At 41.5% G+C, this 27,241-nt stretch overlaps 1 protein-coding gene across 2 annotated transcripts; it reads right to left on the minus strand.

Annotated features, from left to right (window-relative positions):
* Positions 1 to 4,989: 4,989 nt before the first annotated feature.
* On the minus strand, positions 4,990 to 26,069 carry Pdcl2 (phosducin like 2). Of its 2 annotated transcripts, XM_021651465.2 has the most exons (6): positions 25,924 to 26,069; positions 20,145 to 20,265; positions 19,319 to 19,409; positions 12,509 to 12,652; positions 9,781 to 9,989; positions 4,990 to 5,477 (listed from the first exon to the last, which is right to left on the minus strand). In XM_021651465.2, the coding sequence occupies exons 1-6, from the start codon at positions 25,927 to 25,929 to the stop codon at positions 5,326 to 5,328; spliced, it is 723 nt and encodes a 240-aa protein (XP_021507140.1). In that variant the 5' UTR covers positions 25,930 to 26,069; the 3' UTR covers positions 4,990 to 5,325. The 2 variants fall into 2 exon arrangements, with proteins under 2 accessions (XP_021507140.1, XP_021507148.2); XM_021651473.2 differs by lacking the exon at positions 20,145 to 20,265.
* Between the last annotated feature and the right edge of the window lie 1,172 nt (positions 26,070 to 27,241).

Consider the following 27,241-nt stretch of genomic DNA (forward strand, 5'->3'; position numbering starts at 1 on the left):
TGATGCAGTTTTCTGGAATGGTCTCCATTTGGTGCGGAAAAGTTTCTTTGATGAAGGGTGAGATCTATCTTTATCTGAGGGTATAAGGATTAATATTGGAATGTAGTTAGGATTTGCTGTATCAGTAATGTGGCAGTTGGAGCTTCTCCTTCAAGATCCATGACATCACCAACACCAGGTAATTGGCTAGGTTTCCAATACTTACAATGATTTCCTTCTTGTTCAGTGGGCCTTAAGCCCCCTTGAGGAGCTACAGAGCTCTTGGGTTTTGGCCGGTATATGTGTGCCACTATTGTACTCAGGGATATTGGTTGGCCACTTTTAAAAACCAGAGTCTCCTCCCATTTTTTTTTTTGTTGTTGTTGTTGTTGTTCAGAATCTTTCCCTAGCTCTGTATGTCCCACTAGTCACAAAATAATGTATGCTCTTTCATAGTATCATTCACATCTGCCATTAGCATTCCTAGTTTTATCATATTTTAGGTGAGTTGGAAGCATCAGGCATGCAAAATAGTACTGTTACGTTTTTAAGTTTTTCATGGCTCCGTTACTCAGATTCTTTCTAGTGCTTTTAAGATGGAATTTCAGTAATGAATGTAGTATGGATTCATAGTCAAAAGTATAGGCTTAAAATGTTGCTAATTTCCATAAAGATGAGGGACACCAAGAGTCAAGTAATTCCCCAGAGTTTCAGAGTATTACCTATAAGATTAAAAAATAAAGAGAGTATTTTGGAGAATTGTGGCTTGTCTCTCTTTGCAGTCTGTCACTGAAGCCCTAGGAATGGTTACATTGACTCAAGCATTTTGACTGCAGCTCCTCCTCTCCCTCAGTTTTCATGCACATATGTCCAAGTACTAACTTGATGTCTTCTTGGCTGTCTCAAGTATGCCCCATAAAACAAGAATATTTTGAAACTGCAAGTGGTTAATAGTGATACATGCTTGTAATCCTAGCACTGGGGAGGCCAAGACAGAACGATGATGAGTTCAAGGTCAGTTTAGCCTACCTAGCAGGACCCTGTTTTTTTTGTTTGTTTGTTTTTTAAAGTGTGTGTGTGTGTGTGTGTGTGTGTGTGTGTGTGTGTGTGTATGAGAGGGAGAGGAAGAGAGAAGAGAAAGAAATCACATTGTGTTCCTTCTAAAACCCTCATTTGCAGTTCATTTGAATGCTTAATCATGGTCATAATACCCTATTTGATCTGCCCCTTGCCTACCCTCCAAGCTCATTGCTTACCATTGGCTCCTATGACATTCCAGAAACATCTTTGAATTCTTTGTTAATCGCCGCCCACTTCAGCCTTTGACAGAGGCGCTGCTGTGTGACCTTGCCTGGCTGCTGCTGTACCTATTCTTAAGCCTGCCTCCTCAATGTTCAAGTGTCAAAAGATCTTGGTACATTATTTAAGTATTCCTACTCTACCTACACAGTACCCACAGTTTCTCTATTTACTGTTTCTCCCATAATGCTTTGTAATTGCATATGTATTTGTTTAATGTTCAGTGTCTTACTTTAACCATCTCCCCTATTACCAGGTGATTCAGGAAAGGACCTGTTGTTTTATTAATTTACAGCATTTATTTCAATACCTGGAGTGAATCAGTAATAGAGTGAATGAGATTAGAGGTAAAACATGTTAGAAAAAATTTTATATCCCCAAACTATGATTGGAGGCAGTTTGTCAAGAAGCTTTAGAAATGTATATAAAAGTATAAAGGAGGGATAAACTGGAATTCATTGGGGGAAAGGCCATGTGCTAGTACCATTGTCCTAATAGTATTTGAGAATTGATGAGAATGCAGAACATTATAGCAGGTTAAGAAGCCCTACCTGGATAAGAACATGTGACGATAATAAAGTCACCACCTATGTAAGACTTGCGTCACTGTGAACAGATAAATCTACCCCCTGTGTAGGAGTGTGTAACCTGAAGTAGATGTCACTGTGGAAGAATGTGTAACACTGATGGAGAAGGCTGTCACCTGTGTAATGTGTGTAACACTGTGACAGAGGAAGTGACCGCTAGCATATGCAGCTGAGCGAAGTCCAAAGGAGCAAACAAAGAACACTGAATAGCTCATGAATAACTGCCAATATTCATACCAGAAACCTGCTCCTCCTCTTCCTCCATGTCTGTGTGTGTGTGTGTGTGTGTGTGTGTGTGTGTGTGTACATGCACTAAGGACCAAAGCACTCTACCCCTGAAATACATCTCCAGCTGCTGACTCTTTTTGAACAAGTCTCAGTATGTAGCCCAGGCTGGCCTCAAACTAGTGTTCTGTCTCTGTATCCCTGAAGCCATGTCTTCCTCGATGCCATCTTTTTCTTTCCTCCTCCTTTATCCCATTTCATTCCATGATAGGTGACTAAGGCTTCAATAGCATCAACTATTGAATGAGATTAGGGACTGTAATCTCATCCGTAGGCAGATTTATCAGTATCACCCAGTACTTACCAAAAAGGAGGAGAGAGACTTGAAGAGAAACTGCTGGCCAAAGATGGGTGGAACTGAATTAAAGTGCACTTTCCCATTTGACCTGGTGAGGGTGTGATATTTCTCACCATTTGACTGGCCGAAAGTGCTGTCCAGGTTTGAATTGTTTGACACAGAGAAAGGAAATTCTAACAGCAAGAAGACAAGGTATTCTTCCTTGGGAGTTGGGGGCCTAAGAGGTCAGCAGAGACAAGGTTAAACCATGTCCATTTGAGCAAGGGACTGTGCAACGGGAGGTTGACCCAGTTTCCAGCAGAACCCAGCATGCCTCATTAAAAACAAGTATTTGGATGCAACATGGATTTTAGGCAATCTAAACATATTCCTTTTCTCCAAGTTCCCACCACCATGGAGATAGAAGCAGGAAAGGAAGAAAACAGTATAAAACACAACTCCATTTGAGGCCAACCTTGGCTACATTGCTAGACCCTGTCTTAAAGCAGCATCTTCCATCTTCAGAGTTCTCTGAATTCATTTCTGACTTGGAACTGAAACTGGAGTTTCAACTTGGGTAGATTTATTAATGCAGTGTGGGGAGAGGTTAACATACTCATGCTTTAAGGGATTTGCTGCCTAGTACTCCTGAAATTTTAATGAACATGCCAGTCACCCAAGGCAATCTTATTAAAGAGAAAATTCAACCCAGTTAGTTTGTATATAGGACCAGAGGTCATGCACTTCTAACCAACTTCCTGGAAATGCCCATAACACTAGGAGCAAACTTAAATCAGACACTGTGAGTAGAGAAAGGTTTCGACAGCGCACAATTGTTTAGGATAGTTAAAAATGCTAGAATGAAATGGAAAGTGTCCACCTTATAAGACACAATTGTAATGGAAGTTTTGAGTTTTTGTAAACTCAGTTATGTTATGGAAATATATTTTTGTTTTAATCCCAAGCGTGGGATTTTAGTTGGGTTATAGTTTGTCCACACCTGCTAATTTTCTTGTGTGGAGAGGGGCGTGGTCTAGGACTCTGAGAGTATAAATATGAGAGCAGAGAAGCTGTGGTATGCAGTGTTGGCATCTGGCTTGTAGCAGTGTGGAGCAGACAGACAGACAGAAGTGCTTCAGGGTGCAGAGGCACGGAGGAGACTGCTGTCTGCATTTGCTGTTGGTGGAGATTGGGATAGAGCCCTAAAAGAAACCCTTGACCCTAAACAGCTGGGAGAAGTACAGAAGTAAAGTAAAATCTTTTACCTCTCTCGCCACTAACTTTCTCTTTCCTCCACAGAGTTGGGAGGTTGGAAGAAAGGTTGAGGCCTCGATACCCCAAATAAAGTAGAGTTTTAAAAACGAGCACTACACACAATTAGTAAGAATTGGCAATTAAAAACTGTCAAGTTTCTGCCCTATGAAATTGTTCAATATAGTGAAAAACACTACATTATCAATTTTCTCACACACTGACAAATATCTATATCCTGCTGAAATGACAAATGTATTTTTGAGATAGTAGAGGCTCGTGCTGGGATTATCAGCATGAGCCTTTGCTGGGAGAATATGTGTACATCTTGTGGAAGAGTTAGGCTAGAATCAACCATCCTGTTCTTATGGTGACTGTACAGTTTTTACAGTCTTTGTGGATAAACCTTTGCTACTGTCTTCTGGTGAATCAGAGTCAAGCAGGAAAAGTTTACCTTTTATTTTAGCTATTCTGTTAATTTTAACATTAAAAAGAAAGTGACAGCTACTTTAAACTAAAGAGAGAGAGGAGTGAGACAGTAAAACAGACAGAGAGAGATGTGCTGGAGGAATGGTTCAGTGGTTAAGATCACTGGCTGCTCTTCCAGAGGACTTGGGTTTGATGTTCCACAGAATCACAGCAGCTCACAACTGTCTACAAGTCCAGTTCCAGGGAGTTTGATATATTCTTCTGGGCTCCTAGAGCACCAGGCAGGTGATGTACAGATTATCATAAAGGCAAAACACCCATACATATCAAATAAATAAAATTTAAAATGAAAAGACTACATCATGGAGATGTTTTACACTTGGTTTCACTTGGAGGGAAAATGAATGCCCATGCTTATATGCATTAGATAGCATAAGAGATGCATTGTGACTTTATGATAATATGGCTCTTCCTTTCATCCCACAGTTGTTTGTATCCTGAACAAAAAACAGTCTATCACTTAAAAGAGTTCAGGAATTGAATGGCTATAGCTAGGCTGCAATGTCTTTGATAAGATTTTCCTAGAAAACAGACTCTAAAATGTATTGACTTAGCATCTGTAGCAATGGCTCCCTGCTAAACTGCAGTCCAGATCCTCAGCACCCAGGTCAAAGCCAGGTGTGGCATTGTGTGCCTGCATGCAGGGACCGAAGGATGGGGACAGGGAAAAGGGCTCCTTGCTCAGCCAGTCCAGCTTTGCTATGAGAGGTCCTATCTTGGAAATTAAGATGGAAGGCAGTTAAGGAAGACACCCCAAATCGACCTCTGACCTTCACATGCACATTTGCAGGCGTGCACACCTATATATATATATACATGGGTGCATACATACAAAATATATTAACTTTATTTTAAGAAGTCGTGTTTATTTCCTTTCATGGGTCTTTTGGGAAGTAATAGGCTATACAGAGGACTTGAAGTATTTGTTGGTTTTGTCCAACGGGAGTCAGAAAAAAAAAGTTACAGAATAATATTAAGGAGTAAAAATCCATATTTGCAATAGACAATATTCTTAAATATCAGAAATTTTTGATTGACATATAGGCTATAATTTTTACATAAAAATTAAAATAAAGTCTACACGTTGTATCTTATTATAATGTCAATGGGAAATAAAGCATTCAATACATATGCTTTAAAGCTATTTATTAACTTTTTCTACTTGGCATCATTATCACTGTTGGAGCTATCACTGTCATAAATAGAAATGTTTCTAATTGAAGACACCATCATGTCTTCAATGCCCTTTTTGGGGTTTTCTTCCAAGTCAGTCTGTATTGCGCCAACTTCCGATAGTTTCCATTCAAGTTCTACAATAGATAAAATCTCATCATTAAACTGGATAAAAAATCTTGGAAGATGATTATGAATTTCTCGTCTACATGAAACAGGAGCTGACTCTGATAAAAATTAGCATGAACTTGAGTCTGGCTTGAGGGCTCACTGGATAAAGGTGCTTGCCAGCAAGTCTGACAGACAACCTGAGATTGAGCCCTAAGACCCACATGTGTGGGAGAGAACTGACTTGTAAAAGTTATCCTCTGACTCCATGCACAAACTATGTCATGCCAGTAAACACACACACACACATACACTAGATAAAATATAAAAAAGAAATAATAATGTGGAATTGAAGATGTATTTAAACTGAATGACAAAGGATTATACTATCAGAATTACACTGGGTAATTCTATTTTCATTATTATTATTATTATTTACAATTTATTCAACATGTATTACAGTTGTAGCCCCCTCCCTCATCTTCTCCTGGTCCCATCCTCCCTCCCTTTTCTTCCCCTAACTGTCCCCTACTGTCTGATCCTAGCCTATAAGGTCCCATCAGGGCTGCGTGGATCCTCTTCCTTTGTGGGCTGGCCAGTTCATCCTGCCAGGGGAAAATGAAGAGCAGGCAACCAAGTTCATGTCAGAGACTGCTCCTGTTCCCCTTACTAGGGAACCCACATGCGGACCCAGCTGTCTATGGGCTATATCTGAGCAGGAGGTCTAGGTCCTCTCTACAAAGTAAAAACCTTCACAAAACCAAGATCTGGTACAGGAGAGAATAAATGACTAATTCATAAAAATTAAAACTCAATATTTTAAAAGCCATAGTCCTACTGGGAAGAGACATAAACCAACACACCTGAAAAATTATAAAGACTGTTAATGGAAGAATTTTTTGAGAAAAATATAAATTACCAAAATTGATCTATCAACAACAAAAAATAATCAAGTTGATATCACTAAATGTCCTATTCCTGCAAATCTATCACTATGTTTTATTTATTAACTAAATTCTATGTAATCAGCATGTTTGTGAAGAAAATTGTGAAATATATTTTAAACAAAATATCAAAATAGGAACTAGGATGTCACTTTAAAAAAAGATTTGTTTTTATTTTATATGCATTAGTGTTTTTCTGCATGTATGTCTGTGAAGGTATCGGATTCCCTGGAACTGGAGCTACACAGTTGTAAGCTCCCATGTGGGTCTTGGGATTGAACCTGAGTCCTCTGGAAGAGCAGCCAGTACTGTTAACCACTGACCTATCCTTTCAGCACACTAGGATTTTACTTTAACAGCTAATCTATAAATATTCTAATAAATACATTACCTTTTCAATAGAACTTAATTATAAATTATATGAAATTCTGATTTATTAGAGATAGTTATATCACTATAAAGCTACACTAAATACAGTGTTCTATTAATATGAGAATCAACAACAACAACAACAACAACAACAAAAACCCTAGAAAACCATAGTAAAGATCTCAGAAATAAATTGAAGCATTACAGCAGAAACAGAAAACACCCCATTCCATGCACCAGGCTAGCTATTAAAAAAATAAACAAAAAACAAAAACAAAAAAACTAAAAACCAAAACCAACTAGTCAGTATTGATAAGATCAAAGAGAACTTAAGAGCCTTGTATACTGACCATTGGGTAGAATGTGGTACGTCCACTAGGGAAAACTGTGTGGCAATTTCTAAAACAAACTTAAAGTAAAATTACTGGAAGTGTAACTCGGTGGTAGAGAGCTTGGGCTCAATCACATACATCCCAGAAAAATACATAAACCCAGGGTGCAGGGGGAACTTAAGTAGTAAGCTACTGAGAACCTGTGAATGATGCCATAGAAACAGTGGGCAGAACCTCACATGCTTCCATAACTCAATGAAAAAACACACTGAAAAATGGACAAAGCAACTAGAAGAGACCAAATGACCAACATCTATTAAAGAATGCTTAACCCCACTAGTTTTCCAAATTTAAATAGTGACAAGATTTTTGTAGCAATGACATTATAGCTCAGAGGTAGAGACTTGTCTAGTATGCACAAAGCCCTGGGTTCAATCCCCAATATTGCCAAAACTCAAAAGATAACATTGTATATCCATCAGCTTGAGAAAACTGCACCCAAGTAACAATTCTAAGAGCTGATGGAGATGTGGGTAAATAAGAACTGTATCTGATAGGAGAAATTGACACTATCATTGGTAGAGCGTTAGTTTCCTTTCCTGTTGCTGTGATAACATACCTTGAGAAAAGCAACTTAACGGAGAATGGGTAGATTTAGCTTGCAGTTCCGTTATCGTCCATTATGTGTACAGTCAGGGGAGAGCAGTGAACACATGTCTCCATGCCTAGCGGGCTCTCTCCACTCTTAACCTACTCTAGCATCCTCCTCCTGGAGAATGGTACCACCCACAGGAGATGGCTCTTCCACCTCAGTTAAAACAAGGCAGCAATCCCCTCAGAGATCTGCCCAAAGTCCACCTCTCCTGGATTCTACCCTTTACCAAGCTGACGAATGACACCATCACAGACACCTTCCTAGTGGATTTTCACAGATGGGCACCAGGAGGGTTGCGGAAGAATTGTCATTGAAATCAGCTCACATTCTCTCAGAAAGGGGGTGACAAACACATAAACTAAGGTGTATTTAATGAGCAAACGCTAAGATTTAAAATTATTAAATAAGATACCAAGGGAAGAAGTTTGAAAAACTATTATTGAGCTTAAAAAAATAAGTTTCCGGATGATATACTGACTTACTAATACAATCATTTCTAACATTTCTATGTATGTACATGAATGTGGGTGTGTGCTAAAATACATATATGTATATTCACATATACATTATGGCTAAAGTATAAGAAAATGACTCAGTCTCTCAAAACATAAATTAGAATAGCCATATGGCCTAGCAATATTATTCTGGGTATTATTTCCCAAACTATTGAACAGGTGATCTGTACATCCATGTTTCAATAGTATTATTCATAACAATCAAAAGGTAAGAACAATATAAGTATCCACCGATGAAGGCTGTATACCTGCAATGTGGCCTATGTTGACACTGGGACATTGTTCAGACCTAAAAGAAGGAAATGCTAACACTTTCTGAAGGATGTGCCTTGACGACATGATGTTGGGTGATAGGCATGAGGGAGAAAAACACTCAGCATTATCCTACTTATATGATGTGTCTAAAGTTATCAACTTCATAAAGACAGAAAAGTAGACTGGCGGCTTCCAGGGAAGGGAAAGAGAGTAAAATGAAAGGTTACTCTCTAATGGGTCCAGACTTTCATTATACAAAGTGATAAAGAGTTGTGGAGATAGATGAAAGTTACAGCAATATAACAATGTGAATGTCAGGGTCACTGAGGGATAGCATCTAACATGGTGATGATAAAGATGTCCAACTTCATAAAATAGGTTAAAACAATATGAAACAGGCATGAAAAAGTCAAAGGGATGACTTGAGGGGTGAAAAACATTTATAAAAAAAAAAAAAGGTGAACAATATAAAGTCCTGTGCTGTTTGCTCTAGAAAGGAAAACAGAAGACTGGTTTTTCCTTACCTGTTCCAGAGGTGGAGACTCACGGGGAAATTACCAATAAACAAATCCAGGGTGACATGTGACTAAGCAGCACAGAGAATGCACAGGACAGAAAGTTCACAGAGAAGGGGAAGAGTTGTAAAAGTCCAGGAATATGTGGAGATGAATAGAAATGAGGCAAGCCTTAGGAAAAGGGTTTGGACCAGGAACTGGTGGGGAATTTAGGTAAAAGTGTGAGCACAGAGGTCTGTCTGGGGACTGTGGTGACTAAGCTCAGGATGGCTAAAGCAGACATTACACAGAACCGAGAAACAGAGTTGTAGAAGTAGACTAGATTCTAAACTAGATGATTTACATTTTAAAGTCACTTTAGACGGACATCATTAAGAATTTTAAGCAGACAGTGTTATAAGCATGACAACAGGAAAGCTGATCTGGAGGCATTTAAAAAGGGAATTGAGTGGGGGCTGGAGAGACAGATCCCAGCACCCACAGGGTAGGATCATGAGTCCCTGTAACTCTAGTTCCAGGGAATGTGACACCTGTTTCTGGCTTCCATGGACACTAAGCATGCACATTGACACAGGGACACAAACACACACGTAGACAAACACTCAGACACACAAGAATAATTTCTAAATTCTTAAAAAGAGAAGAAAAGGGGGAACTTTGTTTCAAAGAAATAAACTTTCATACTTGTTCATCTAGAGAAGTTTCCACTTGTTTGTTTTGTAAAAGTTTTAAAAATAACATCATTACCTTCGAGCTTGAGATTAATCCCTCCACATTCTATAATTCCAATGAATTTGCCTTCTATTTGACCATTTCTATAAACAAAAATTGTTGGCAAACAGTTGTCATGGTAGTGTTGAATGCAGCTGTTCACGATGGCTTTAACGAATTTGGTTTCTGGAAACTTTCTTGCTAGGACACTAAGATGCTGGTTAACCAACAAGCACATGGGGATGCTAAAAAAAATGAGAGAGAGAGAATGTACACACAATGCTTCAAATAATATCGCTCCTCTCAGTCTAGTAAAAAAAAAGTGAAACCTCTCTATTGCAACAAGCACTCTTTACTTTTTAAAGAAAAGCATATCCGTATCTTATGCTGCAACCTTTAGCAAAGATGGACTGTGTTAGCACCCTCTGGTTTTTATTCGAAATACTGCCTGGGAATGATGCTGGTACCATCAGAATCTGCTACCTAAACTGTATTCCACTTAGCATCACTTTAAGCTGGTTCCTGGATTGAAGACCATAGGTCACCATTGAAAAACAGGAGCTGCTTAGGGAATCTCAGCAGTCCTGAGCTGAAATAAAGGGATCCAGCTGTGGTCACTTGACAGTTTCATTGCACCCGTGCTCATATCCAGAGTTCCTCATCTCAGACTTCTTTGACCTTCTTGATCCTAACAAATTTCACCCACAGTATTCAATATCCTGTATCCCAGTACCCCAAATTACTTCTCTTCTAAGGTTTAAAACTGATTGCAAACAGGATCCCAAACCTGCAGTTCTTCCTGCCTCATCCGTCTCAGAACTCTTACCCTATCCATCCTTCAACCCATCCCTTCAGGCTACCCTGTCACTCTGAGCTTTAGCAAGTGAGCTTAGGGCTGGCCCACACCCCAGACCCACCCACATCTCTACTTTCTTCCAGCTCCCTGGTTTTAGTCTGCTTCCCTTTCCCTTCTCCAGAGACTTTCCCCACTTTATGTAAACATGCTAAAGCTCATGAATCTTAGGTTTGTTTTTAAAGAATACCCCTTATAACTTCACACCCCTTTCTAATAACTGCTTTATTTCCTCGTAGCCACAACTAAGATGAAAAGGGACAGGGGAGGGGTTCCTCAAACAACAACAAAAGCCAGCCTCTGTGTTTCGGTTGCCTCTGTTACTGGAACGCTCTCCACCTTTGGTTTCTGGGTTACTGCATTCTAATGTCCTTTTAACCTCTCTGAGTTCCCTCTTCTGTCTCCCAGATAAATGTAAGTGTTAGGGGGGAGGGGTTCTTTGTTTTTGTTGTATTGTTTTTTCAAAAGAGGGTTTCTCTGTGTAGTCCTGACTGTGCTGTTCTATAAATTATTCTGTAGACCGGACTGGCCTCGAAGTCATAGACATCTGCCTGCCTCTGCCTCCTGAGTGCTGGGATTAAAGGTGTGCACCACCATGCCCGGCTGTAAATGTTTCTTAACGCAGCTAATAGATTTCATTTCCCTTCCTTACCCAACCCCAGACCCAAACTGAAAAACAAAAACAAAAACAAACAAAACAAAACAAAACAAAAAAACCCCACTAATCTTTTTTCATTATTTCCTACATTGGCTCAGCCCAAAATTCTCTCTACAGTGTCTACACAGTAATCAAGTCACATCAACTCCATCTCTTGTTTCATTGCTCTCTATCTTTTTTTCCTTGCCCACTGCATTACTACCAATGAGCTACATTGTTACCTTAATTAGCAAATTTGTTACCCATATCCATAGTTGGCCCTACTTCAAAGGAAACACAGCCTAACACTCCCATATAACCCTGAGATAGCACAGTTGGCCCACACTTAAAAAGCTTCCGTGCTTCCTCCTCACCGGCTGGCATACAATCTGAAGTCCGTAGTGTAGTTTCAGAAGGTCTTCATGGGTTGGTTGCTGCTCTCCTCTCCGGCACGGTGACCTGCCTGACGCAGCATCACACTGGGTGACTGAGGCTGATCTGACACTCCCAAGCCTGGAAGCACTGTGACAAATCTGACCACTGCACTCTTGTTAAGGTCGTGCGGTCCATCTATAAGGCCTCATTCAAGCCTGTCTCCTTTCCCAACCCAGGAAACATTTTTATTTCTTTTCTGATACCAATACCAAGAACGAGAACTTGTTGTGAAACTTACTCAGGATTGAAACATTTCCCCTTAGAAGGGGAAAGCGGAGAGGGAAGTGGGCCAAAGACATGAGACCAGAAGACCCAGGAAGCTTAGGAAACTGAAGGAGTCAGGAAACCCTAGAAATTTACAAGATTTAGCCAGCTCAAGGTTGCAAGATTCACACGCCTACAAGATCGAGGAATGGAGCTCAGCTGGTGGGGTGCTTGCCCAACACGCATGAAGTCCTGGGTTTGATCCCCAGCACATCATAAAACACATATGATGGTGCACACTAATCTCAGAATTAGTGGGAGGTGGAAAGCAAATCAGGAGTTCAAGACCATCCTTGGCTGAATTTGAGGTCAGTTTAGCAGAGAAGGAGGGGGACAAATACAGGTTTTCACTACCACTGATAATGTCTTACAAATGTGACATCCTTCAGATTAGAAATGAAAATATTTTAGCACGCTTAGCTTAATCCCTAAAGATAAAATTTCTATAATGTATTCATATGCAATATGTGTTTCTTTTTCTTAAATATTCCTCATCGTGGGTGTCACAGACCCTAAAGCTAGGAGTGTTTTAAAAGAAACACAACACCAACATTCTGAAATATTGTGGTAATTACCTTGATCTGTATAGATGAATTATAACCCACAAGTCTTTTTCTGCATTTGTGACTTCATTCACATACTGATTTCCAGCAATTTCTCTCAATTCCCCAAATTTTTGTTTCTTCTTAAGTGCTTTCCATTCCTGTAACCGCTTTTCTCTAATTAAAACAAAAATGTTATGTTTTTTAAAATATTATAGTCTTTTATTTTTGTGTATTTATTCTCTTTCTCTTCCTGTGTGTGTGTGTGTCTGTCTGTATGTATGTATGTATATCTGTCTGCCTGTCTGTGTGTTTATGTGTTCCAGGTGTTTGCACATGCCTGAGGAGGTTCCCTGGTATTGGAGTTATAGGCACTGATAAGCCATTTGACGGGGGTTCCCAGGAACCAAACCCACATCCTCTGCAAGATCAGTAAGCACTCTTAACAGCTGGATCATCTCTCCAGCCCCAAGTGTATGTTCTTATAGGTCAATCAATATCAATAATAATTATGAGTAACAAACGTGATGCCCGTACATAACAACCCTGAATAACTGAATAACCACTAGGAGCTTAGAAAGCCATTTCTCTTTTTGTATGAGAATTGGTATGACTGTATGTATAGCAACCGTAAGAACTTCACTATTGACTTAGAAATTATTTTTACTTAAGACTAGGTATCATATAACAGTTTCCTCTGAGATTGAAACTTTCCACACTGTCGTGAAACTTAAGCAGGAAGGAAAAACAAAAACAAAAACTCAAAAATTGCTGCAGGAAGTCCCTGAAATTGACCAAATTCACTGGGCCCCTCCCCGCTAGAATAAGCAATACAAGTTGCGAGGAAGACTCTCAGAAGTGAGCAGCTGCCTGGAAGAAGCAGAAACCAGTTCAGCTATCGGGATGAGGTCTGTACTGACTGATCAACATTTAGAGGATGCTCTCGAACCTGCTGAGCTGCCTGCAGGCTGTGCAGCGGGCTCCAGGTTCCCAGCTTTGCGAGCTGGGGTGGGCCTTGCTGATTCAGCTGTCTTTTTGAGTCATTAATACTCCTCACCCATATTCCCGTAAGTAACCCTAATATTTCTGTAAGTAACCCTTATGAAAGTCATCAGTTCACTGAATTGGACTCTGGTATCCGTACTTTATTCTCTCATGGCTTCTCTACCTGAGGTGAATGGAGGTACGTTTCTCATCTCTCCAGGAAAAGTTTTGTCACACACAACATCAGGTTTTTTAGGCATTGGGCCAACAATTCTTTTCTCTTTCTTTTTTTTTAACAAAATCCTTTCTTTATTATCCATGAGTATTTAGCCTGCACGCATGTCTGTGTACCATATTTTTGCTTGCCAAAGCCAGAAGTGGGTGTCAGATCCCCAAGACCTGGAATTACAGATAGTTGTAAAACTATCATGTGGTTGCTAGGAACTGAACTTGAGTCCTCTGGAAGAACAGCCAGTGCTCTCAACCTCTGAGCCATCTCTCCAGTCCACTGCAAAGTCTTGTGTCCCAACAACAACAAACACCAAAAAGCTTCATCAGTGAATACCTTGAGCAACAATAATAGTATTGCGGATGTCTGCTGTGTTGCCAGGCACTACTTTAAGTACACGAACTAATTTAGTCCTTGCAAAAACTTGATGAAGTCAGTATTATCATTCCCCCCAGTTATAGGCCTATTACAGGGCAAGTTAGGCAGTCCGAAGCCTTTGTGGACATCTAGAATTGTTTGTTATTAAGGTAAATGAATTACAGGCAGAGGCAGCAGAGGAAAGTGACTAAGAATCTTAATTCCACTATCAGGCCAAACAGGGTTTAGCTCCAGCACTTGAGAGTAGCACGAAGTGGGTGACTTGTTTAACTTCTCTAATTTCCCTTTTCCCGGTCTCCGCATGACAAAAACCACTCAGCCTGATCAGGAGGGATTGCTGCGGATTAGGTGGCATAACAGGTAATCTTCACCATCAACCTGACAGCCATAGGAACCACCCTGGAGACGCCCCTACATGGGCCGTGTGGGGGCGGTGTTCCAGAAAGGTTTGATCAAGAAGGGAAGATCAATCCTGGCTGTGGATAGGGTTCTGGGCTGAGAAGTAATTAAGAGAAGTAATTAAGTTGAGCTTCAGTGTCCATCTCTGCTTCTTCAGTTCCTGCTGCCATGACATCCACACCATGACGGATGGAGCCCTCAATCAAGGAGCCAAAATAAACCTTTCTTTTCTTAGGTATATTGTCACAGCAATAAGAAAAGTAGTACGTTAACTTCTCAGCAAGGTGCGCGGCACACGGTAAACTTTTATTTGTTTCTTACTCGTCCATATGGAACATTAAACCTTTGTTAGTAACTCTCAAATTTGCATACGTGGATGAATAAGCTATGCTTGGATTTATCAAGTAACCTCAAGTAGTTTACAGCATACCCATAAGTTCCTGTACTTCAGTTTGCTAGGGTAAATGTAGTAGGATTATCTTGTACTCCTGGCCCTTTAAAGCATCCCCACTGCTTTGTTACCTGGCCCTTCAAGAATTCTTAGCCTTTAGAACCACTTGATCCTATGACCTTCGACGTTGGTTGTGTCTTGGACTTCTGGGAACAGGAGTGAATATAAAACTGCCAGCAGAGGCTGAGAGAGATGAATAGAGTGAGAAGAGAAGGCAGTTGGGGAAGAAGATATTGCTAGGAGACAGTTGAACCAGGAGAAGCCATGCTGAGCAGGTAGGCTAGAACAGTTGTCATAGTTTGGGAATCCTGCCCTAGTATTGGGAAAACTGGGAGAAGGGACTGTTGAGCAGAATTTTGGGGAACTGAGGAAGAAATGGTTGGGAGACACGTTTGAAGGGGCTGGGCTAGAAACTGTAAGAAATTAGATTCAGGCATGTTTCCCCCCACACCATCACTCTCTCTCTTCTATCAAGTGCTAGGGGGTGAAATGAGGGGGGGGATAAAGGGTAGGTAAAAGAAGAGCCACAAAGGAGCCAAGAGCAGCTTCAGGGACTTCCTCCTGTTTATAACTCCATCTTCTTATTTTCTGTATTCTTTTAAAAAATTGTTATAGTTTATTGTATGTCTATATGTATGTGTATATATGTATATGTGCCTGTGTTTGTGCATGCATGCACAAACATATATATGTGTATACCTGTGCATGCCACTGCACATGTAACCATCTTGCAGTTCTTTCCTTCCGGCAGGTGGGTTCCAGGAACAAACTCAGGTTATGGGGCTTGGCAGCAAGCACCTCTCCTCACTGAGCCGTTTTCCTGGCCCTCACTTTCTGCATTCTTGGTGTTCTGGCATCTAGAACTCTGCTAATCCTTCAGGGAATACTCAGTTCAGAACCAGCTGGTTCTGAGAAAGAACAAACACTTGCCTGACAAGGCATTCTTCAAACGCAAACCAGCCAGCCCTGAATGCACACCCTCAGTAGCTTTGTATTCTCTCTCCAGTCTCCCTCTCCTTCTACCCCTGCCTCAGACTGGTCTCAAACTCCTGGGTTCAGGTAATCCTCCCATCTTAGCCTCCCAAGTGTCTGGGGCTTTGGGCATGTACCATCATGCCTGGTTTCAATCGCCCCCTGCGGTTCTTGTTTTGTTTTTTTCTTATAAGGCTCCCTGCCCTAGTCATCGCTGAACCAGATGACTCATGACCTCACCCAGAGCCCACCTAAATGATTCAGGCAGCCAATCATAAGCCAGCTTCCTCGTGCCTCGCATGTCCCTTCCCACAGAAACCACTACAAAGGCTGTGGGGGATTTTTTTTTTCCCCTTGTGCTTTTGATCTTGACCTGTAGCCCTTTGTGGCCCCATGTGCCATGGTGTATGCCTCCTCTTGAGAATGGTAACTGTTCAGTGGTAATCACCTCTTGATCACGCTTGTATTAAAGCAAACAAAAACTTTTGCACGCGCTTCAGAACACGAACACACAACACGCTGGCCTCATTTCGCAGGTTAGAAGCACACCAGATGAAAACTCACAATGAAGGCAACCACAATGAAACCCAAAGAGAACAATGCAGAACCAGGTCTACTACTAGGTACCTTCTTCTTAGTACAACTGTCAACCTCTCCCTCCCCCTCATTCTCCCTGCTATTTCACTGGAAAGGTTAACACATGGGCGTTAGTTCTGCCATCAGAAAGACACTGTTCTGTGGCCTGCATTTTTCACTTAACAATCAAATCAATTGTGATTCACGAACAGACGCAAAAAGCCCTCTAGCTATTTTAGGCAGAAAGGAACTCAATCTGGGAAATTGGGCCTTTGCAAACTTGCTGAAAAGGCGGAAGGAATAGACTCTAGGCTGGGCAACCAGGAATGTCTCCCAGAACAACACTGCAAAACTGGTCTGCCAAGGCTTTCTTTGCAGCAATCCAGAAACTGGGGGATCTAGATTCCAGTTGTTGGCCCAAGTATCACATTACTCTGAGACTCAGGCACAATAACTACTGCTGGCACCAGGAGCCAGGCTCCCTAGCAACAATCTGAGAGGATGAAACCAACCACTGCCGGAGCAATGGCTCCAGAATTCTGACACAGTTCTAGGCTCGGACCACTTAAATAGTCACTTTTCTTCCCTTGATTTTTCCCACTGCTTTCTCCATTTAATTTAGCGCTGAACTCAAATATCCTGTGGGTGTGTTAGCAGAACCTGAAACATCTGTTGTCCTTGCACAGCAGGGAACTCTTCCAGCTCCTGAACTACTATAACGCACAACAAGAATGTAACATGCATCAAGAGAAAGAGGAACGTATGTCACATAAGACAGTTCAGTGTATTTGCCAAAAAACATACTGCAGATATGTTCACTGGCACATTTAGATGTTCCTTCCTTCTTTTGGCTAGAGGAGCTTCTGGGTGTAATTTACTTGCTATTTCATAACTGGTTACCTACCCAGTGGCATTTTTGTCTTTACTTTTCTTTCTTTCTTTTTCTTTTTTGGTTTTTTGAGACATTGTTTCTCTATGCATAGCAAAGTCCTAGAACTCACACTATGGACCAGGCTGGCCTCAAACTCACAGAGATCTGCCTGCCTCTGCCTCCCAAATGCTAGAATTAGAGGCCTGTTCCACCACCACCACCACCACCGGCATTTTTTTTTTTTTTTGGCTCTAATTTCTTGAATAAGATATCTATCACTTCTTTATCTTATCTTGTGGCTTTGTTAGAACCTAAGGATCATTACAGATGTCTCTTTTGTGGCTTGTGAGACTAGATTGTAACCTCTCTAGTACTAAGTCCTAAGGTGTCCTGTGCAGCCTTTCTACACAGACCCCTGACTCCTAAGGTGATGTGGCGCTAGAGAAAAGAGCCCAGGCCACAGTCACTGCCTGGGAAAAAGCTTCTCAAGAAACAAGTAGGAGATGATCAAAACATTTAGGAACCACCCAGCATGCCTTTAATCACTTAGGAGGCAGAGGCAGGTGGATCACAAAGTTCAAGGTCAGCCTGGTCTACAGAGCTAATTCCAGGACAGCCAGGGCTACACAGAGAAACCCTGTCTCAAGAAACCAAACCAAAAAAAGTTAAGGAATCATTACCACAATACAACTCAAAGCATTTTTAAAATTTACTTGTATTTACATGCATGGGTATTCTGTGTGCGTGTATACCTGTGTACCACTTGGGTGCTTGCTGCCCATGAAAGACAGTAGCAGGGTCAGATCTCCTGAAACTGAAGATGGCTGTGAGCCTCCGTGTGCATGCTGGGAAACTAGGTCTTCTGGAAGATCAGCCAGTGTTCTAAACCACTGAGCTACCTCTCCAGTCCCAATTAACTTTTTGATGGCCACAAATAGGTCCTGTATCCATTTATGGTTACCTCTGATTTGTTTATTGCAAGATCTGGTAGCTAATAATTTTCTTTCTATTTATAGAGCCTTTTCTCACTTTTTTCTTTCTCTTGTGATAGTTTTGAAAGTTCATCTGTTTGTTATAGCGGCTACCATGCCCAAGGCAACTGGAAGAGTTTATTTGGGCCTATGGTTCACGAGGGTTGAGAGTTCATCGTGGTAGGAAGGTATAGCAGCACAAAGGCACAGCAGCCAGAGCAGGAAGCTGAGAGACAGCAAGCACAAATGCACAGAGAGCAGACTGGAAGCAGACCGGGGCTATGGACTCTCCAAGCCCATCCCCAGTGATATAGCTCTCCGCCACAGCTGCACTACCTCCCCAAACAGCATCACCAAATGGGGACCAAATGTTGACATATCTGAGCCCATGAGAAAAAAAATGCTTCACATTTCATTTTACAAGCGTTGCAGGTAACAACCCTCGAGGGGAATTCAAGAGAATTTACTAAATTCTGGAGGGTTTCACAAAGTCAAGCAACCAAAAAAGAAAGAATCAGAAAATCAAAAGGTAGTACTAATGCTATTATTAACCCAGAAGAACATATTTTAAAAACACACAAGTAACAACAATGAAGAAGGAGAAGGAGGAGGAGGAGGAGGAGGAGGAGGAGGAGGAGAAAGAGAAGAGTGAACAAAGCCCAGGGGGTCTTTGGGCCACCACCCAGCAGATTAACATACTATTGTGGGAGTCCCAGAAGCAGCAGACATATAGAAAGAATCAAAGTGTCTCCACAGTTATTGGCTGACTGATTCCCAAATGTGAATACAGACACAAGTTTAAAATCCACCATTATCAGATACACTTCAAGTAGGCTAAACCCAAAGATACCCATGTGGTGACACAACAAAGTCAAACTGTCAGGACAGTTGGACAGTCAAGACAGGCAGAATCTTGAATGCAGTAAGAGAAAAGCAAGCTATGGCATCAAGTAGATTATAAGACTATCAGCCAATTTCTCAGGGAAAATCCCACAGTAACGCAATACTGTACCTATATATCTCAATAGCTTTTATGTCTTCTTCATCAAATTCGTCTTCAGCTTCCTTCAACTGTGCAAGTGTCATCTTCTCATATGGTTTAACTGAAACATAAATTTTAGGTAATCAAATTCTCCAAACATTATTTTTACTTTACGACCAACATCCAGAAAACCAACCAAACAAAAAACTAAAACCCACAACCCTAACAACTTAGCTAATGGAGATCAAGTCTCTTTAACAAACTGGCAGCAACCAGCCAAAACATGGTTACATAGTACATAAACTACAATATTAGCATTTTTGATCCCCTCAAAGCTCACAGACAGGACACTTTAGAGAGCAGTTGGGAAAATCAATTAGATCCCCTAAATTTAGGTTTCCTCCAAGTACCTGGAAGCATTAATGAGTAATATACTACATAGGCCAGGTAGCAGTTGTGCACGCCTTTAATCCCAGTACTTGGGAGGCAGCGGCAGGTAGATGTCTATGAGTTTAAGGCCAGCCTGGTCTACAAAGCAAGTCCAGGACAGCCAATGCTACACAAAGAAAAACCTGTCTTGGAAAACCAATCCGTCCCCTCCCCCCAAAAAAAAACATATATAGAATAAGCAAAAGGGAAGGTAATCTCAGAGTGGAGGGATATTTAACTTTTATTAACTGACATGTGCCTTTCAACATACAAATCAGCCAATTTAGATGTCAGTCTCCTAATTTCAAGTAGATAGTCAGCGTTTATAGCAAGTAATATCTAATTTCCTCTCCTGTGTTTATGAAATCTATTTTATGCCCTTCATTGTGTTATCCCCTTCATGCAGCCCACCAGGTGCACACTATACCCATTGCTTCCTGCTGTAAGCGTAGCACCATCTCTTCAATTTCATCTTTTGGTTCTTCTTTCGGAGGAAGGATGCCGAAATCTCTTAAAATTTCATTCCATTCTGTATCTTCATTTGGATCCTACGCAAAAGGAGAGAGACTAGTAACATATTCGGGCATTGTAAAATGTGCTGATAAAATTGACTGATGGGCGACGGCACGTCCACGCACAAAGCTGAGGCTTGAAGAACAGACCTACCTGTCCCACCAAGAACGAGACTGCCTGCTTTGACTAGCAGGACACATCCATGCTCAGCATTGCAGAGACGTTTATAAAAAGATCAATGCAGGGGCTGGCCCGATGGCTTGTTAGTTAAAGGCAGTAGTCACACAAACCTGGTGACCTGAGTCAGGATCCAGGTCCCACGTAAAGGCAGAGAGAGAGGACTGACGACACAGGGTTGTCCTGTGACCTCCACACTCACGCTGTCACACCCACGTCATGTGCACACATACGATAATAAAACATTTCAAAAATCAATTTTGATCACATTTTAAAAAGTATTAAGAGAGTAAACTTAGAAGTCACAGAAGGTGTACTGATGACTACAATGGACAGACCAATTTACATGATGCCCAAATGTGTGCTGATCCTTCTCTATGCTCCAGACTGTCAAGAACCTTTATAACAAGCTACCATATTGTGAAATGTCCGACAAAAAGGATCGGATGTTGAGAAAATGTGTCCGGGCATGGTGGTGCACGCCAGTAATCCCGGAACTTAGGAGTCCAAAGCAGTTAGATCTTTACAAATTCCAGCCAGCCTGGTCTACACTGGGAGTTCTAGACCATCAGGGCCTACATGGTGAGGCCCAGTTTTAAGGAAGGGAGAAACAGAGGAGATGGTTGGGTGCAGTGATGAAAGACTGTGATCCCAGCACTCAGCCTGGGCTACATAGCAATTTCCATGCCAACACACACAACAAGACCCAGTCTCAAAAACCAAACAGAACTGAACAACGACAAAAATTGAAAATAAGAAAGAAAAGGAAAACAAAAAAACAAAATAAAGAAAGAAGGCTTGGTTAAGAATAAGCTAGAAATGAAGCTTTAAAAAGCAAGATAATTCAAATATAACTAAGTCCCACCAACAACCGAGTGGGTGGGCTCTTCTCTGTTGGTCCCTCAGTCAACCGGTGTGCTGAGACTGTCTATGTTTTTGTCTATGGTTTCCTCACGATGCACCAAGGTACGCATCTCACTTGTCTTCCATGCGCTCGCTGGGAGTTTTGAAGCTGTGGAACAGTATCTTTAAACAATTATAGAAAATGTCTCTTCAAATATTCCTCAACATCTAATAGTCTCCTATTCCTAGTTTTCTGACATAAAAGAAAAACCTTATCCATGGATATTTTAAAATTTCACAAGTTCTACTAGTCTTTTTTTTTTTTTGATGAGTTTTGCTCTATTATTGCAAAAAACAAAAGTTTTCTTGTACTGTCAAAAGCAACATGTTTGTCTGATGTTAGAAATTATTATTTAAATAAGCAGTGGCTTAAGATGTCAGAAAACAGGCGAGAGGCACAGCTCAGTATTTAAGAGGACTTGCTGCTGTTGCAGGGGACACAGGGCAGGTTCCTAGCACCCACACGGTGGCTCACAAGCAGCCCTAACTCCAACTGTGAGCGATCCAATGTCCTCTCCTGGCCTCCCGGGGCACTGGCACCCACACAGTGCAGATGTATAGTCTGATGTCCTAGTTAGGCTTCTATGGCTGCGATAAACAGGACGATCACAAGCAACTTGGGAAGGAAAAGGTTTATTTCGGTTTATCCCTTGCAGTCCTACATGAACTGGGAAGTCAGCAATTCCCCAGTGCGTGCATTTCTTCATCTTTATACATTTAAAGTTTTTTTTTTCCTCAGACACTAAAAAAATGTAGAGAACGGCATACATCGAGGTCCTATCAGCTCTTCTCAATTTCACAGGTTTGAAAAATAAAAAATACTGTGGCTTTACCCACAATATGCCTATCTTTGTCTCTCTCGGGGCAGGTACTTTGAACTGACCTCTGATGGGCAACAGTGTCATGTTTCAGAGTCTGATGTGGAGGTTGATGACAGAGGAGTGGCAGGTCAGCATCTTGGTGACATGCTGGTCTCTACTCAGAGAACAACCTGGCTGGAGCTTGCGGGCCTGAGCAGAGTGTGCAAAACTGATTTTATTATTCTGGTGTCAGGACTTATTATTTGTGTATGTGTATTGCGTGTTTTACATGCCTGTGTGAATCTGTGTGCACCATAATGCACGCAGTGCCCACAGAGGCAGAAGGTGCTAGATTCCCTGACCCTGGAGTCACATGTGGTTGTGAGCACCCTGATATGGGTGCTGGGAGCCAAACTGGGTTCTGGGGGAGAGCTGTAAGTGTCCTTAACCACTGGGCCATTTCTCCAGCCCCTTACTTTTTATTTTTTAATTAAAAATCATTTCTTTTTCATACAATATATTCTTACTATTGTTTCTTCTCCCTCAAATCCTCCCAGGGTCCAACCTCATCCCTTCAGAAAACAAATAGACAAAAACAAAACCAGAAATATATATATATATATGCAGGGTAAACACAAACACAGAGACACATACACAAAACAAAACCCAGAGCAAGAAAAGAACCATAACGTTTTAAAAAAAGCAAAAGAGCCTGAACAAAGCAATATGAAACAACGTCATCTCAAAAAATTCCATTGAGTTTGTTTTGTGTTTGCCTTCTACTCCTGGGCATGGGGCCTGTCCTTCAGTGTGCTTTACATTGAAAACCCAAAGGAGAAAACTCAAATTTCCTTTGCAAAATAGCTGTCAATTAGAAATAGCTTCTTGGTTAGGGGTGGGAACCCTTGTCCAGCTTGGGACCCCTTCTGACTTGGACCTGTGCAGGCTCTGTGCATGCTGCTGTCCTTTCTGAGAGGTCATATGTACACTGAGCCCTGCTGTATCTGTATCTGTTTGCTTCATGTCTTCCATCTCCTCTGGCTCTTATCTTCTGTCTCCTCTTCCCAGAGCTCTGAAGGGAAGGATTTGATGGAGTCAATCCAGTTATGACTGGTGTGCCGAGGTCTCTCCCTCTCTGCACATGGTCTAGTTGTGGGTCTCTGTATTTGTTCCCGTCTGATGCAGGAAGGAAATGTGAGTGTAGCATAGTGTTGTCAGAGTCACTATTTGACAAGCTCCTTTAGCAGAACGATAGTGTTTGTTTCTCCCCTAAGCCCCCAAACTATTTAGTCTCAGGCTTTTGACAACCTTTTTTTTTTTTTTTTAATATATGAAGTCCCACTCTGTCACTTAGGCTGGCTTACAAACCAGCATGCCCAAATATCAAGTGTTTTATACTTGGAAAAATATACATAGTATGGAGATGACCATTTTTAGGCATTTATCAACAAACGGTACAGCATAAAGAGGTACAAACACATTGATGTAACCACCCCACCATCCTTTGAGAGATTTCCAACTTTCCTGTTCTTCTCGAGACTACCTGGGGGCCCCTTGGGAGTCCTCATTCATTTTTAGGTAAACTTTTCTATTCCTGAAAAAAATAATGCTAGAAGTTGATTTAAAAAAAAATTAAGCTTACAGATTGCTGTAAATAGCATTGATTTTTTTTTTTTTTGGCATTAGTGATATAAGAAGGAGCCTTGAAGTTGGGTTCCTGAAGAAGGTAACTTGTTAGGAATGAAAAGGGGGCAGCCCGAGAGTGCAAAGGCCAGGAGAAACACATCTTCTAGGAGAACAGCTGTGGCGATGCAGACATAGCACTGAAGCTTCATGTGGATATATATATTTCTTAGCTTTTAAAATCATCCTGTCGCATTGCTGTGGGCTGGGCAAAGGTTATGAATACATTATTTTGGTTTTATTTTATTAAGTTATAAACAAACTCATTACTCCCACTAAACTAATTTTATACCTTTTCCTCTTAACGAAGGCAAGCTTTTGTTTCCTAATCCGAGCCTTAGAGCCAGATAACCCTCAGTGTACCCATCCACAAACATGGGGTATGTTTTCACTTTTTATGTCTTGTTTCCAGAATCGTTTTATAGTTTTATTCGTATAAGTCTTCAGCCTCATTAGTTTATTCCTTTGTGTTCTATTCGTTCTGGTGTTATGATAAATTAAAGGCTTTTTATTGTTAGTATGTGAAACTATCTTTATGAAAATTTTATGGTCTTTCAAGTGCTTCCTGCAGACACTTTTGGAACACAATAGGCACAATTGTTTCATAACTGGCTTCTGTCCATTCCAGCACTGGAAATCTCTGCAAGTCATTGTTTCCCTGGCTCATGATCGTGCCGCCCTTCTTCTCTGTGTGCCCTATACTTTTGGCTGGGTTCTGCTCACCGTCTTTGAGATTTTATTGGTGGGAATTCGTTACGGCTGAACATAAAATGTCACTGTAAATCCGTGGGGAAGCTGCCAAGGGCCAAGGCTACCTGAGGGGTGGGTTTGATCCCCAACCACTAAGCATCAGGAGAACCTTCCTCAAATTTCCCTGTGCCATCCTACTCTACCCTCCTGGTTACCTCCCATCCTTGGGCACACCACAGTCTTCAGTCCTCACTCACTCCGCTAATTGTACCCAAGACCAACGTGCAAATGTGTCAGCTCCATGTTGCTTCCTGGTGGCTTCACTTCAGCCGAATGCCGGAGAAGTAGTTGCAAAGCAGGACAGACTGCAATGCCAGGCTGACTGTACAGACACACGCGCCAACAGCCGCCTAACGTGAAAGAATTCCGTTACACGTGAATCGAGCTTAAAGAGGCTTAATGAATTGTATGGTCTACACAGCCACCCAAAGTAAGTATGTAAACCAAGGAAAACCTAAAGCACTTCACTAGGGAGCAAGTAAGAGAAAGCTGTTTTTTATGTCAGAAAGTGAGGATTTTACTCTGAGAAAGGAGGAAAAGGAAGGAGGGAGGATGGAATGGAGGGACCAAGGGAGGAGAAATTAAAACTTTATTATAAAGAACTCATGGGGCTGGAGAGATGGCTCAGCGGTTAAAAGCATTGGCTGCTCTTAAGAGCCTGTGTTTTAATTCCCACTTACATGCTGATTCACAGCCATCTGTAACTCCAGTTTCGGGGATCCAACGCCCTCTTCAGAACTCTATGTACAGACATACACACAAGCAAAATGCCCATACAAATAAAAAATAAAAATACAATAATTAAAAAAAATAAAGAACTTGTAAATAAAAAGCATCACCCTGAGAAATTACCCAGTCTAAAAGTCTTGAAATGTATAGCTGTAACCTAACTTTATTTTTATTAAAAAATTTAATTAGGTGTGTGAGTGTGGCGCGTGTGTGTTCTCACTTTCCACCATGTAGATCCCGCAGATCAAACTCAGGTTAACAGGCTTGGCAAGCAAGCACCCCACAGGCCAAGGGACACCTCCTTTTAAAAGAACATAAACGAAAGACGACAGTTAAATTGAATCCACTTGGGAATCCACTTGGGCCAATGTTACTCCTTTCTTAAATTCAAAAATAGAACAGCACTTGAATATCCGGAACTCAGTAAAAGGCAGTACTGAAGAGTGTCTCCTCCAGCCTCCCTTGAGACCCCTGAATATCAAAAAATGGCATTCTCTCAAAACTAGACAGAGGCGCACAAAATAGCACCCACCGAGAGCAAATGTTAGTAGCTAACCCTGTGGATAACCCACGCCACTCCGTTTACACCCCTCGGCTTGGAGCCATTATCCTGCTCAGGCCTCCACAGTCACCCACCGGCCTCACCCTCACCTGCATGGTGTTCTCTTCTGCCCCTCAGTAGGAGCCAAGGCCCCAGACTTCCTCCAGGTTGGCAAAGGGAGCTAGCCAGCCCTGGATAGAGGTTTCTAACGCCCCAGGAGCGGGCCAAGGAGGACCAGGACCTCCTGCGCATGTGCAACGGTAGCTCAGTTGCCAGGCAACACAGAGGCCTCGTTCGGGGATATGTGGTCCAGGTACATCTGGCCAGGCAGCATCTGTCTGGAGCAGTGTCTCCTCTGCTGGTCACTTGGTGCTCATGTTGCTGTCCATTTCACCTCCTTCTATTATCACCTACTTGCCAAGACTGAATCCAATATTAGTGGAGAAAAAAAAAAAATTCCTTGGGAGGTGAACACTTCAGAGGCGTTTTTAACCTGGACCCATGGCCTCTTTGGAGATTTCTTTCTTTGTTCATTTGGTTAGTTAGTTATTTGAGGCAGGTTTTTTTTTTTTTTTTTCCTGTGTAGTTCTGACTGTCCTGGAACTCTATAGACCAAGCTGACCTTGAACTCACAGAGGAGATCCATCAGGTTCTGCCTCCCGGGATGGGATTAATGGCATCAGGCTAGAGACAGAATTTAAGGGGCATCTAAGCATTACCCTCAATTGTGTATTTGTGTGTGTGTAATCCCCATCCCGCCCCCGGCCCTCCCGGATCTTAGATCAAAAATTTCCAAAAGATTCTCAAGGAGACGGTAAGCTTCAGGACCTCCCACCTGTGGTCCTAACCCTCAGGTGGCTTCGGAGAGGTCAGCCTGGGCTATATATTGAGAACCTGTCTCAAAGAAACAGATAAAAACAAAATAAAAATCTCTGCAAGAAAGGACCTCTCTCCCCTTAGATGCCCTGGCTTAGATAGGAGGCCTTGACAGTTGATTTCTCTGAGTTAGTTCAGGAAAGGATTTTACTAGGAATTATTTACTAGGAGCGGGTGGGAACTACCTTGTAAGTGGTTGTGAACATGGCCCCAGAGATACACTTAAAAGGATTTAAAAGGGAAAAAAAATGTACTTAGCGACACAGTTTTCAATTTGGGTTCAGCAGTGGAACGATTCAATAATTCCCCAGCAGTGATCAGTTAGCGATACAGATTATACACGCCAAACATCCCACATTGTTTGTGTATGACACATTATTAGGCGAACACATCAGTCTTTGTAGCCATATCTGGGTATTTCTGCTTTTCACCCTGCCTCACTTTCATGTGGAGATTCTTAAAATACACAAGCAATTGTTGTCTTTCTGGATTTTAAAGAGACCCTGCTGCCTAATATTTAACCTTTTCTATCTTAACAAAAGAAGGTAACGG

Source organism: Meriones unguiculatus, chromosome 3 (genome assembly GCF_030254825.1).
Source record: "Meriones unguiculatus strain TT.TT164.6M chromosome 3, Bangor_MerUng_6.1, whole genome shotgun sequence".
Lineage (NCBI taxonomy): Eukaryota > Metazoa > Chordata > Mammalia > Rodentia > Muridae > Meriones > Meriones unguiculatus.

Excerpts from the sequence above, each read along its gene's own strand:
- Pdcl2 (XM_021651473.2), bottom strand. The coding sequence starts at position 26,065 with ATGCGCAGGAGGTCCTGGTCCTCCTTGGCCCGCTCCTGGGGCGTTAGA. Across the intron at positions 12,653-19,318 it reads AAAGCTATTGAGATATATAG|AGAAAAGCGGTTACAGGAAT; the intron begins GTACAGTATTGC and ends TGTTTTAATTAG. Across the intron at positions 5,478-9,780 it reads GATTAATCTCAAGCTCGAAG|AACTTGAATGGAAACTATCG; the intron begins GTAATGATGTTA and ends TATCTATTGTAG.